At 41.1% G+C, this 11764-nt stretch overlaps 1 protein-coding gene across 3 annotated transcripts in view; it reads right to left on the minus strand.

Moving 5' to 3' along the window:
* SCN10A (sodium voltage-gated channel alpha subunit 10) overlaps positions 1-11411 on the minus strand; it is an 89017-nt gene extending 77606 nt beyond the window's left edge. For all 3 annotated transcript variants that reach the window (XM_070360539.1, XM_070360537.1, XM_070360538.1), the window contains exons 1-3: positions 11142-11411; positions 9364-9491; positions 5012-5092 (exon numbers count right to left, since the gene is read on the minus strand). In XM_070360539.1, coding sequence (XP_070216640.1) covers positions 5012-5092; positions 9364-9491; positions 11142-11411 — 479 coding nt within the window. The remainder of the gene's footprint in view (positions 1-5011; positions 5093-9363; positions 9492-11141) is intronic.
* Positions 11412-11764: the final 353 nt, after the last annotated feature.

Here is an 11764-nt window from a genome sequence, read left to right on the forward strand (position 1 = left end):
TCCCATGGATGGAGGAGCCTGGTGGGCTGCAGTCCATGGGGTCGCTAGAGTTGGACACAACTGAGCGACTTCACTTTGACTTTTCACTTTCGTGCATTGGAGAAGGAAATGGCAACCCACACCAGTGTTCTTGCCTGGAGAATCCCAGGGACGGGGGAGCCTGGTGGGCTTCCGTCTATGGGGTCGCAGAGTCGGACACGACTGAAGTGACTTAGCAGCAGCAGCAGCAGCAGCAGCAGCAGTGTCATTTTTATCCTGTTTATTAAGTTTGGGGCTAAATTAAACCTTCTCTGATATTAAGATCTTGCTTCCTGTTCTACCTACCTTCACTATATCTTTGCCCATTTTTAAATTTTGACCTTTCTGTGTCACTTTGAGTGGTATATTTTTAGTCAGCATAGAATTCAGTACTGCTTTGTTATATAATATGACTTTTTTAAACAGATGAGTCAAATACATTTATATTTCTTGACATGATAGATTTGATCTCAGTTTATTTATATTACTTTGTTACATTTTTAATAGTTTTTAAAATATTTCATTGTCTGATGTGTTTTATTTGCTTTATTTTTCTGTATGATTCTGAATTTAGAAGTTTTTATTTCAGTTCTAGTACTTACTTGAAAATATACATTTATAATTATAATAAAGCTATACAATACATTGCCCTTACTATGTTGTCTCATTAATTCTCTTTCCCTTCTGTTTTATCCATCATCTGACTGTATTTAATAATATTTTTTCCTGCTTACTTTTGCACTGTTTAATATAGTTATTTTTCATTCCTGTGTATCAACTTTAAAGAATGCTCTTTAATTTCTTGCTGTTAGAAAAGCAAGTGAACATTCTCTGCTCCCATGTTCTTCCCTCATTCCAGTCTCAGTTTTTGCCACCTGTACCACATCAACATTTTCAGGGCTCTGGCGTTTTAGAGGATAAAATGCCTTGGTCTTCATTTTTATCCTTCTCTGCAGGCATTGTCATTTAACAAGCCCTGGTCTGCTGAGTCATTCACCGTCCTCCATCCACTTTTGGTTTCCTGAGAGTGTTTTGACATCTTTTGTCCTCTGTGCTTTCTTTTCTACTTCTTTTTGTTCTTGTACATTTATACTGTTCCCATGCTGTCATTCCATTGGCATTTTCAGGGGGCTGGGGTAAAACATATTCATGCCATCGTCCACATTTAACCAGAATCCCCAAATAACTCTTACTTTTGATAGAAAATGCTTTTGCATTAAAAGTTAAAAAGGATAGAAATTTTACATGCTATAATGCTATGTCATCTCTGTATATATGTATATATACTTTATATAAAGAGAAAGAATAAACTAAAATTCTAACAGCAATTTATTTACCAAGCTACTATCTTCTGACTATTTTTCAGTATTCTGCCTTTAATGCAACAGTCATTTATTTTAAATTTATTTTGTTTGAAAGCTTTTCATTATGATATGTGTCTGACTCGTTGCGACCCCATGCTCTGTAGCCCTCCAGGCTCCTTTGTCCATGGGATTTCCCAGACACCAATACTGGTGTGGGTTGACATTTCCTACTTGAGGGCATCTTTCTGACCAAGGGATCAAACCCAAGTCTCTTGTGTCTCCTGCACTGACAGGTGAATTCTTTACCACTATGCCCCTGGGAAGCCCAATATGTAACATACAGAATGAAAACGCATATGAAATATAAATTAGCTGTAAAATGAATGCTTGTGTATCTGTCAGCTTAGGCTGCCACAAGAAAATACTATAGATTGAATGGTTAAATGACAAATATTTATTTTCTCACAGTTAAAGGGGCTGGTGCCAGCGTGGTCAGGTGAGAGTCCTCTTCCTGACTTGCTAATGGAAATTTCTTACTGTGTCTTCACATGGTAGAGAGGGCTGTGGTATCCACTCCTCTCTTACAAAGGTACCAGGGTCAAAGCTCTGCCGTTATAACCTCATTTAACCTTTATCACTTCCTTAAAGGCCCCTTCTCCTTTACAGTCACATGGTGGGGGCAATTAGGGCTTCAATGTATGAATTCGGGTGGCGGACATTTCAGTCCATAGCAGCTGTATGACAACTACTCATGTCACAAAACAAAACATTTTGAACACCCACAAGTTCCTTCCCTCTTCTGCCCTAGGGGTTACTACTACCCTAACTTTTGGTACTTTGTTCTTGTGTTTTTAGTTTATATTTTTATCTCCTGAGTACACATCCAAAGTAGTTAAGTTGTGCTTGTTTTTGAATTTTGTATAAATGGAATCATATTTTTGAATCTTTTGTGTCTGGCTTTTTTTGTTCAATATTATGTTCTTAAGGCCCTGATTCTGGGAAAGATTTAAGAAAGGAGGAGAAGGGGACGACAGAGGATGAGATGGTTGGATGGCATCACCGACTCAATGGTCACGAGTCTGAGCAAGCTCCGGAAGTTGGTGACGGACCAGGAAGCCGGCAGGCTGTAGTCCATAGGGTCACAGAGTCAGACAAGACTGAACAACTGAATTGACTGATGTTCTTAAGACTGTTGTATGGAATTATAATTTATTCATATTCAGTGCTATACATTATCCCCTTTTAAGAAAACAACGGAGATAATTAATACATTAAAAATTATATAAGGCACTTCCCTGACAGTCCAGTGGTTAAGACTTTGCCTTCCAGTGTCAGGGGTGAATGTTCAATCCCTGATCAGGGAACTAAGATCTTGTGGCCAAAAAATGAAAACATAAAACAGAAGCAGTATTGTTACAAATTTAGTAGACTTTAAAAAAATGGTCCACATTAAAAAAATGTATGGACATTTTGGCCATTTCCAATTTTTGACTTTTGTGGGGAATGTTCATGAATGTTCTTGCAGCCGCATCCTGGTGTCCGTAAGTACGAATTTCTGTTAAGTGTATGTGCCTAAGAGTATACTCAGAGGATCACCGTGTTTGTGTGTTTTCACCTTTATTTGCTAATATTCACTGCCATCCAAAGGGGTTGTACAAATTTACATTCCCACCAGCAAGACAGGAGTTTCTGCTGCTCCATATCTTTCTCAATTTTTGGTATAGTCACAATTTAGAATCTCTCCGTATGCTTTTATTTTATTCACATCTCCTTGATTAAGAAAAAGGTTAAGAATATTTTCATATGCTTCCTGACCATTTTGGATTTCTACTTTTATGAAATATCTACTTTATCTTCTCATTTTTCCAATTGGTTGCTCTGACATATTTCTAATTGATTTGTAAGGGCACATTATTCTGGATATAAACACTTTTGAGGCATATGTGTTGCATGTTCTACTTACTAGACTTGTGTTTTCACTTTCATAAAGTTGTCTTCTGAGGAACAGAAATTCTTTAACATCCTAAAATGTATCTGTTTTTTCCTCTGTGGCTAGTGCGTCTTGTATCACATGTAGTAAATCTTTCCCTAACCTGAAGCCATGAAGACTTCTCTGTGGTTTGTTTGTTTTCGCTTCTTTGGGGGTTTACTCAACCTTCTAAATGCTTGATGTCTTTGTCTTTCACAAAGAAATTTAGACCTTAATCCACCTAGAATTGATTCTTGTATTTGGTGTAAAGTTGGATGTTCAATATAATTATTCTGTTGGGATTCCTAATTCTTCATCATCATTTACCAGATGCCCTTTCCCTGCTGTTCTGCAGTGCTGTTTTTGTCACCAATTCAAGGTCTGTATGTGCACTGTTTGTTTACGGGCCAACTATTCTCTTCCACTGCTCTGACTAATCTTATGCCAATGGCACTGTGTTTCAATTATTGGAGCTTTACAGCAAATCTTAATATCCAGCAGAGCCCGTTATTTTCTCCCACCTCATTTTTCTGTCTCAAAAGTGTCTTGGTTGGAATTTGAGATTACAATGGCTATTTTATGTTCATAATTATATTATCTAAAAATCATGACATCTTTGATACTTCTTTTCTTATTCTTATACGTTTTATTTCTTTTTCTTGCTTTACTACACTGATTAGGATCTCCTTTACAAAGCTGAATAAAACTGATGAAAAAGACATCTTTGCTTTTTTCCTTTCTGATCATAAAGAGAAAGCTTGCCATGTTTCACATCAAGTATAATGTTTGCTTCTTTCTTTAAAGTGGTTTCCCTTTATCAGAGTATAGCAATTCCCTTATACTTCTACTTTTCTAAGAGTTTTTAATCATAAACAGATGTCAAACTATATAAAATTCTTTTTAGCATCAATTAAGATGACCACTTGATTTTTCTTTTTTAATTGATAAATAGAAATAGAATTTATTTCCAACTGTAGCATGATTTCAGTAAAAGGCAAAAATCTAAAAGTTGGAAAAAGAGAACACTCTACAGAGCTCCTGTTATTATACCAAAAATATGTTTTTTGGTTATGTTTGAACTGGGTGAGGGGCAACTGTCCTAGATATGTTGGTGCAGGATGTTTTTAGAAAGGCCCCCAAATCTGAAGCTACAGATTCCATCATTAACCTAGGGAGACAGAATAATCTCAGGAATATTATAGTCACTTTGAGGTATATGACCCATGATAACTTAAACAGTTTTATTCATGGGTTATTTTTAGAATATGTTGCAGGACCATTTGTTCTTAGCTCTGCCTCACTATGCTCCATCCTCTCTCTCCAAGTAGGACGTCCCTCAGTTTCATTCAGATGTACACCTAGCAGGTAAGTGTCTGTGTGGCAGTGTCCAGGGGAAGCGGGGAGCTCATATACCCAGGCCACCCCAGACCAATGAAATCAGACCCTCTGGGGCTTGGACCCAGGCATTAGAATTTTTAAAATCTCCCCAGGGAGAACCACTCATCTATAGCTCTTTGAAGCTGAAAATCATACATGTGTTTATGAAACAGAGTCCATAGAGAAGAAGATATTTATCTGTGGCAAAGTCAGATAGGCAATAGGATTCCACATTACCCAAATGAGACCCAGCAGGATGAATAAGAGAGAGAAGCCACCCAGTGAAGGAAGAGAAAGAGAGGACAGGAAGGAAAGGCACAAGAATGACAGCAAATCTACTCACTCCATTCTCTCCGGAAGTTCTGTTCGGGTCATGCCCACACAATTGACCAAAATAGTGATGGTTATAAATAAACTGAACCACCTGAGAGGGTCGTGTTAAGGAGAAGCTGAAAGTCACCATGTCTTCCTGAGGTCACCGCTGATCACCTTGACACTGAATTGATTAAATTAATAACTCTTTCACTAGGATCAACTTTATGGTCTTGTCACATAATAACAGCTAACACTGAATGCCTACTCTCGCTGAATACTTCGTCCACATTATTTCTAATACAACTAACCTATAGGTGGATATTATTATCTATACATTGGAGCTAAGAAAATGGGCTGACAAAGCTTAAATATTTTTCCAAAGTCATACAGTTAGTCAATGATGGTGCTGAGATGTGTCCTCAAATTGTCTGAAAACAGAACTGAGCAAGATGAAACAGAATCCCTTCTCCAAAATGTCCTTCTTCCCTGACACTTGCATTTAACTGTAGAGTATGGCTTGAAATTTCATCCTGCAAATGTCTCGTTTTCCCTAAAAGACAAAGAGAATGCAGTAGCCCCCACCCCTACCCTCCGTTAACCATGGTTTCATTTTCTGCAGTTTCAGTTATGTGTGGTCAATGGCAGTCTGAAAATACGCGTGAAATTACCCACCATTCTCAGTTAGCGTGGTGACATCTCAGCCTTCTAGCTTCATCCTGCCAGGGATCCCCAACCATCAACATTGTCTGCTTCCGACACCCAACCATTGACATCATTATGGCTCCATGATCCAGGGTCACCCAAAGCAGACGGTGCCTCCCTCTGACTTATCATCAGGAGGTCAATAGTAGCCTAATGCTATGTCCCAAGGGCTACATCATTTGCCTCACTTTATGTCATCATTGTAGGTTCAATCTCACACCATCACAAGAAGGATGAGTACAGCACAATAAGACATTTTTAGAGAGAGAGCACATTCACCTAACTTTTATTACAGTACTTTGTCATAATTTTCCTACTTTATTACTGTCGTTACTCTTACTGTGCCTAATTTATAAATCAAACTTTATCATAGGTAGGTATGTATAGGAAAAAACACAGAGGGTTCAGTACTATCTGTGGCTTCAGGCACCCACTGAGGGTCTTGGAATGTATGTCCTATGGATCAGGGGCAGGGGAGACAACTGTATTCCGAGGAAGTTAGAGATAAGGGGAGGGCCACATGCTTTCATGGGAATTAGGGTAGTCAGATTGTGTTTCTAACTTAGCTGAGGTCAGTCACACTGAGGAAGTGGACATCTGGTTAGGAATGGTGGAGGCAGGCACAGGTGGGTAAAATGTTTGCTTAATGAGAAGATTCCAAACAGGATTAGGCTGTCAAGGAGAACTCTGGTGAGTAAGAGGGAAGAATATTAAAGGCAAAGAAAATATCTTTGTCCCTTTAAAGAATATTAAAGGGGCAAATAAATTGCAAGAAGGGGACAGAGATACTGAATAGGAAGGTGAGTGGACGAGGGTAAATAGATGGGGCAGAAATATTGGTGGCAAAGTCCAAAGATAAATATCTCCAATTGGACGTTTTTCTGGGGACTAGCGGGGTTCCTAACAGTTACTTCCTAAAGACAAACAACACCTGAAGAGAAGCTTGACCTACAGAGAGCGAGAGAATCACTTTTCTTCCATAATTTCAATTTGAGCAGAAATATCTATAACTATTTTAGTTTTCTGTAGATGCCTTTAATGTACTCTGTTTTACAGTTACTTAGGAACGCATCTATTTTGAAAAAGGAAATTCTACTAATTAAACCACATTTTCCTGTTGACTTGCAATTAAATTAAGAAATGTGTTCATGTGGGGGGAAAATGTTAACCCAAGGATTAAATTAAAATTATATCTCCAACTCCACAAACCTTTAAAAGAATGATGATATATTCTGATAATATTACTTGTGAAAATGTTCACAGAAAATTTGATTAGAATTATAATTTTGGTGAAATATTAATAATAGGAGATTGAGAATTCCATATCTGGGAGAATATTCTGGGGGCTGGAGCTACCAAGTTCATGAGATTTAAATATATCAATGCAGTCTTTAGTGAGAAAGAGACCCTTAACAGCTTTTCTGTCCAGCTGTGACTCCACCCAGCAATTCATCAAATCTCAAGATAAAAAGAATATTTACTAGTACACTTTGGTTCCTTAATGGGATTTGACTTCTAAATAGCTGTTTCTTACTTGCTGCTGCTGCTGCTAAGTCGCTTCAGTCGTGTCCGACTCTGTGCGACCCCATAGACGGCAGCCCATCAGGCTCCGCCATCCCTGGGATTCTCCAGGCAAGAACACTGCAGTGGGTTGCCATTTCCTTCTCCAATGCATGAAAGTGAAAAGTCAAAGTGAAGTCGCTCAGTCGTATCCGACTCTTAGCGACCCCATGGACTGCAGTCCACCAGGCTCCTCCGTCCATGGGATTCTCCAGGCAAGAGCACTGGAGTGGGGTGCCATTGCCTACTTAAATAGATGTAAATCAACCAGAATGGATGAAAAGGAGTTTGCATATTTGCTGTTTTTATTTGTAATTTTTATGTAATTTATATTTTTAAAAACACCTATATAGAGATGACATACTTAGAGAAAAAATTACTGTAATTCATTTCCATTAACATCCTACTTCCTTATTGCTGACACTACTCTATGCAGGATGTAGTCCGGATTTTTTAACTTGCTATATGGCCTTGCACAATTAATTTAACGCCCCAGTATCAGTTTCATCATATATAAGACGGAGATGCTAATCCCTTCTTCAAGGGTTCTTGTACCTATGACAGTGTTCATGCTTAGCAAGCATTTAGCAGTGGGAGGCTGTTATTATCAGTAAATACTCTTTCATAGCATTGTGTGCTGTGCTGTGCTAAGTTGCTTCAGTCATGTCCAACTCTGCAACCCCCATGGACTGTAGCCCGCCAGGCTCCTCTATTCATGGGATTCTCCAGGCAAGAACACTGGAATGGGTTGCTGTGCCCTCCTCTAGGGGATTTTCCCAACCCAGAGATTGAACCCGTGTCTCTTATGTCTACTGCATTGGCAGGCAGGTTCTTTACCATTAGCACCACCTGGGAAGCCCTTCCGTAGTATTAGGAAAGTTAAGAATGAATTGGGTTTCCCTAGTGGCTCAGTAGTAAAGAATCACCTGCCAGTGCAGGAGATGCAGGTTCGGTCCTCGGGTTGGGAAGATCCCCTGGAGGAAGGCATGGCAACCCAATACAATATCCTTGCCTGGGAAATCCCATGGACAGAGGAGCCTGGCGGACTACGGTCCATGGGGTCACAAAGAGTTGGACATGACTTAGCAACTAAACAACAACAAGACTGAATTAAGAAAGTCATTCCCACAGGTTGGCGATAAAGGCAAAACACGTAAAGGCTAAATGTAATGTAGTGAGCTACCAGCTCACTGAATGCCACCCAGCAATCCAACAAGCTGCCCCAGAGTATGAGATGAGAGCTCTTTTACTGTCCTCCCTCAACTCAGAGGAGGCTGGCTGCCATCTGCCAGGCCAGTCAAGGCAAGGATGTTCTTGCAAATCAACCTCCTAGAAGCCACAGCTGAATTCCTTATTAGGAACTTCCAATTTGGACAGTCACCAGGGAAGATCCTTAGAAACCAAGCCAAAGTCTCTTGTTTGTCCTAGTTTGGCTTGCCTTGAAAAAAAAAAAAAGAAAACAAAAGCTGGAGACAGTTCTGAAGCTACCTAAAGCAATTAATATATTACAGACATTTGAGCAGTGTGTTTCTAATCACTACTGCATTCCCCAATGGCATGAACCTCAGACTATTGACATTTTTAACCTGCTGGTAGTTTGGGCGGTAACTAATGCTCTAGACAGTGCCTCATGACCAGTGGGATCCCAGTGAGACAATCTTCACTCTGCCCATTACAGGCTGTTCTCTTCACCCACTAGGAAGGGCTGCTTTTTTGACAAATAAGCAGTCACTGTCCAGCATGGTTAGACCACAGAGAACTAACCTACCCCTGTCTCATCTGCCCAAACCATAAAGCCTTCCTGGTTATTATGTTGTGGAAGAGCAGGCCACATATGGTGAGAATGTGCCTGGGTGCCCTTTACAAGTTGTATGCCCACAGGTGGACCCAGACTGGTCTACATGCACCCCAACCCACCTGTGGGTTACATGAATACCTCCTCTGTCTTGGGACGGCTTTCAGGTGTTGAACACATTAAAACCACAAACATTGTTTTCAATTTAATGATCCTATTGTTTTAGGATTCAATTGAAGGAAGGCCCCGTTGTTAACTCCTGAAGAAGGTACAGGACACAGTTGGCAGCATCTGATTCTAACATGTGGAAGAAGCAACCGTGCAAAGGATATGAGTGGACGGACACTTTGATGGCTATTCTTCTGATCGGGTTGAAAGGACTGAATAACCACAGGGCCCGAGTGGCGCTAAACCGGGAAATGGTCCTCCCTTTGTTCAGCACCATAAATGTCTAAAACAAAACACAACAGAAAGTGGACCTCCAGTGAGACACACACATCCTCACCCAACCATGGATTTGAACATAAGTGAGATCATCTCAGGCTCATGAGTGACAAGGGCTCTGAAACCTATGAGTCAATGAGAGGCAAATGGAGGGGCAGACAGAGAAGATCAAGAACTAAAAGCCATGTCCTCACTCCCAGAAAGACCCCAGACCCCCGTGGCTGACTGTACACCAGATGGGCCCCTGAGGCTGCCCACTGAACAGGAAACTGACCCAGGGCTGGTGAGATATATCATACAAGGGGGAGGATTCTGGCAGCAGGGAGGTGGAGTTCTGGTTGCATTTATTTCCTCTTCTGATTAGTGGAACATCCCTGGAATCGTCCTTCTGTTCTCTACCTCCTAGGTCTCCCCTTTCAAACCTTCTACTGGTTCACTCCTCTGAACATCTAGGGAGGATGTGGGTTCTTGGCAAGTGAGAGGAGAGAGAAAGGCATTCCAGTGCCTTCTTATTTTTCTCTACAAACCATATTTAAGATGGCTGGTTCCTGCCCTTCCCAGCTCCCAAACACACTCCCCTTTTTCAGCTGTGTAGAACGTCCGAGATAGTTCTAGTTTAAACTGGATGTTCTCAAACTTTAATTTTAGGGCCCTTTTATATTCTCAAAAATTACTTAGAACCTTAAAAATATTTTGTTAATGTTTATACCTTTTTCTTACACCACGTGTGTGAATGTATGTGTGGGGGGGGTGGGTACGGGCTGCCCAGGTGGCACGAGTGGTAAAGAACCTGCCTGGCAATGCAGGAGATGTAAGAGACATGCGTTTGATCCCTGAGTTGGGAAGATCCCCTGGAGGAGGGCATGTCAATCCACTCCAGTATTCTTGTCTGGAGAATCTCATGGACAGAGGAGCCTGGTAGGCTATGGTCCATAGGATCACAAAGAGTTGGATATGACTGAAGCGATTTAGCAAGCATGCATATGTCTGTATATATGCATGCATATAAGTGTATATATGTATATTTATATACAATATCAGAAATAAAAAGGGCCTTTTAAAACACAAGAGTATATACACATACATTCCTGTAGCTGTTAGACTGATGTGATCCTCTATTAATAGCCTCTACATTCACTATTGTATATTCACAAGAGAATGTGAGTGGAAAAGACAAATGACATCTAAGGACCTTTAAGGCAAAGTTCTGAACTCCCAAACCCACTAGAAGGGTTTTGGGAACCCCAGGGGTTTTGAGACCCTACTTTGAGGACCACTGGTTTAAATCATCCTGATTTTGGTTCCCCTTCCTTATTCTACCCACTGCCCCACCTCCAGCCTGAAGATCTCTGCTCCCTACTTACATAGAGATCCAACACCTCTAGAGATCTGAGGCTAGAACTCAACCAAGGGAACGGCCAACTTTATCTGAAAACTCCACAACAGTTGTCTTTAGAGGATCTGAATTTAATTAACCTCCACCATGAATACCATAGAGATTCAAAGAAAGCATTGAGGAGGTGAGATAGAGGTATTTTTCACTAACAGTCCAGCTGACAATCACAACACCCAGGGTGCAGGAGGACTCCTGGACTGGGTGGGACAGAGGCCTCTTCTCCCAGAGCTGAGAATGGCCATTCCCGCCAGTAGCCCTTACCCGGTGTGTGCTGTAGAAGGGGTCCAGATCCTCCAGCGGCTCCCCAATCAGCTTAGGCGGGAGCGTACCATAGAACTTGGGCAACTGGTTGCAGGCTTTCAAGTCTAGCTGGGGCCGAGACTTCTCTTTCTGGTCCTTCCGCTTCCTGAACTTCTCTTTGGGTTTCTTTGTCTTTTGCTTAGCAGCAATTCTTTTTTCAATCTCCAGCAGGGACTCCGGGGTGAATCGACGGAAGTTGGTAGTTTCCAAGGACCCAAAGGGGAATTCCATCTTCTCATTCTTCTTTAGGAAGAATATTCTTATGAGAGTGAACACAACCACAGAGAGGTAACAGCCTGCCTATTAGCTCACCCCTCCAACCCTGCTTGCTAGAACAGCTACCCTCCCCCCACCTCTCTAGTTCTTTCCTTAATTCACACTGAGCTCCCCTAGGACTCCACTGCCCAGCAGTGTTCAGTCCACTTTAAGCCAGTACCTCAGAGTAGTCTCTGTGCTGTCCATGAGCTTCTAGCCACTGTTCGTTTAAAATTTTTGTATCCCACCACCACCAGATCCAGCCATACTGCCCTCTCTCCCCATTTCTATGACCATTGAGTACAGGCACTTGGCTGCATTCATCAAAG

This window comes from Bos mutus, chromosome 22 (assembly GCF_027580195.1).
Source record: "Bos mutus isolate GX-2022 chromosome 22, NWIPB_WYAK_1.1, whole genome shotgun sequence".
Lineage (NCBI taxonomy): Eukaryota > Metazoa > Chordata > Mammalia > Artiodactyla > Bovidae > Bos > Bos mutus.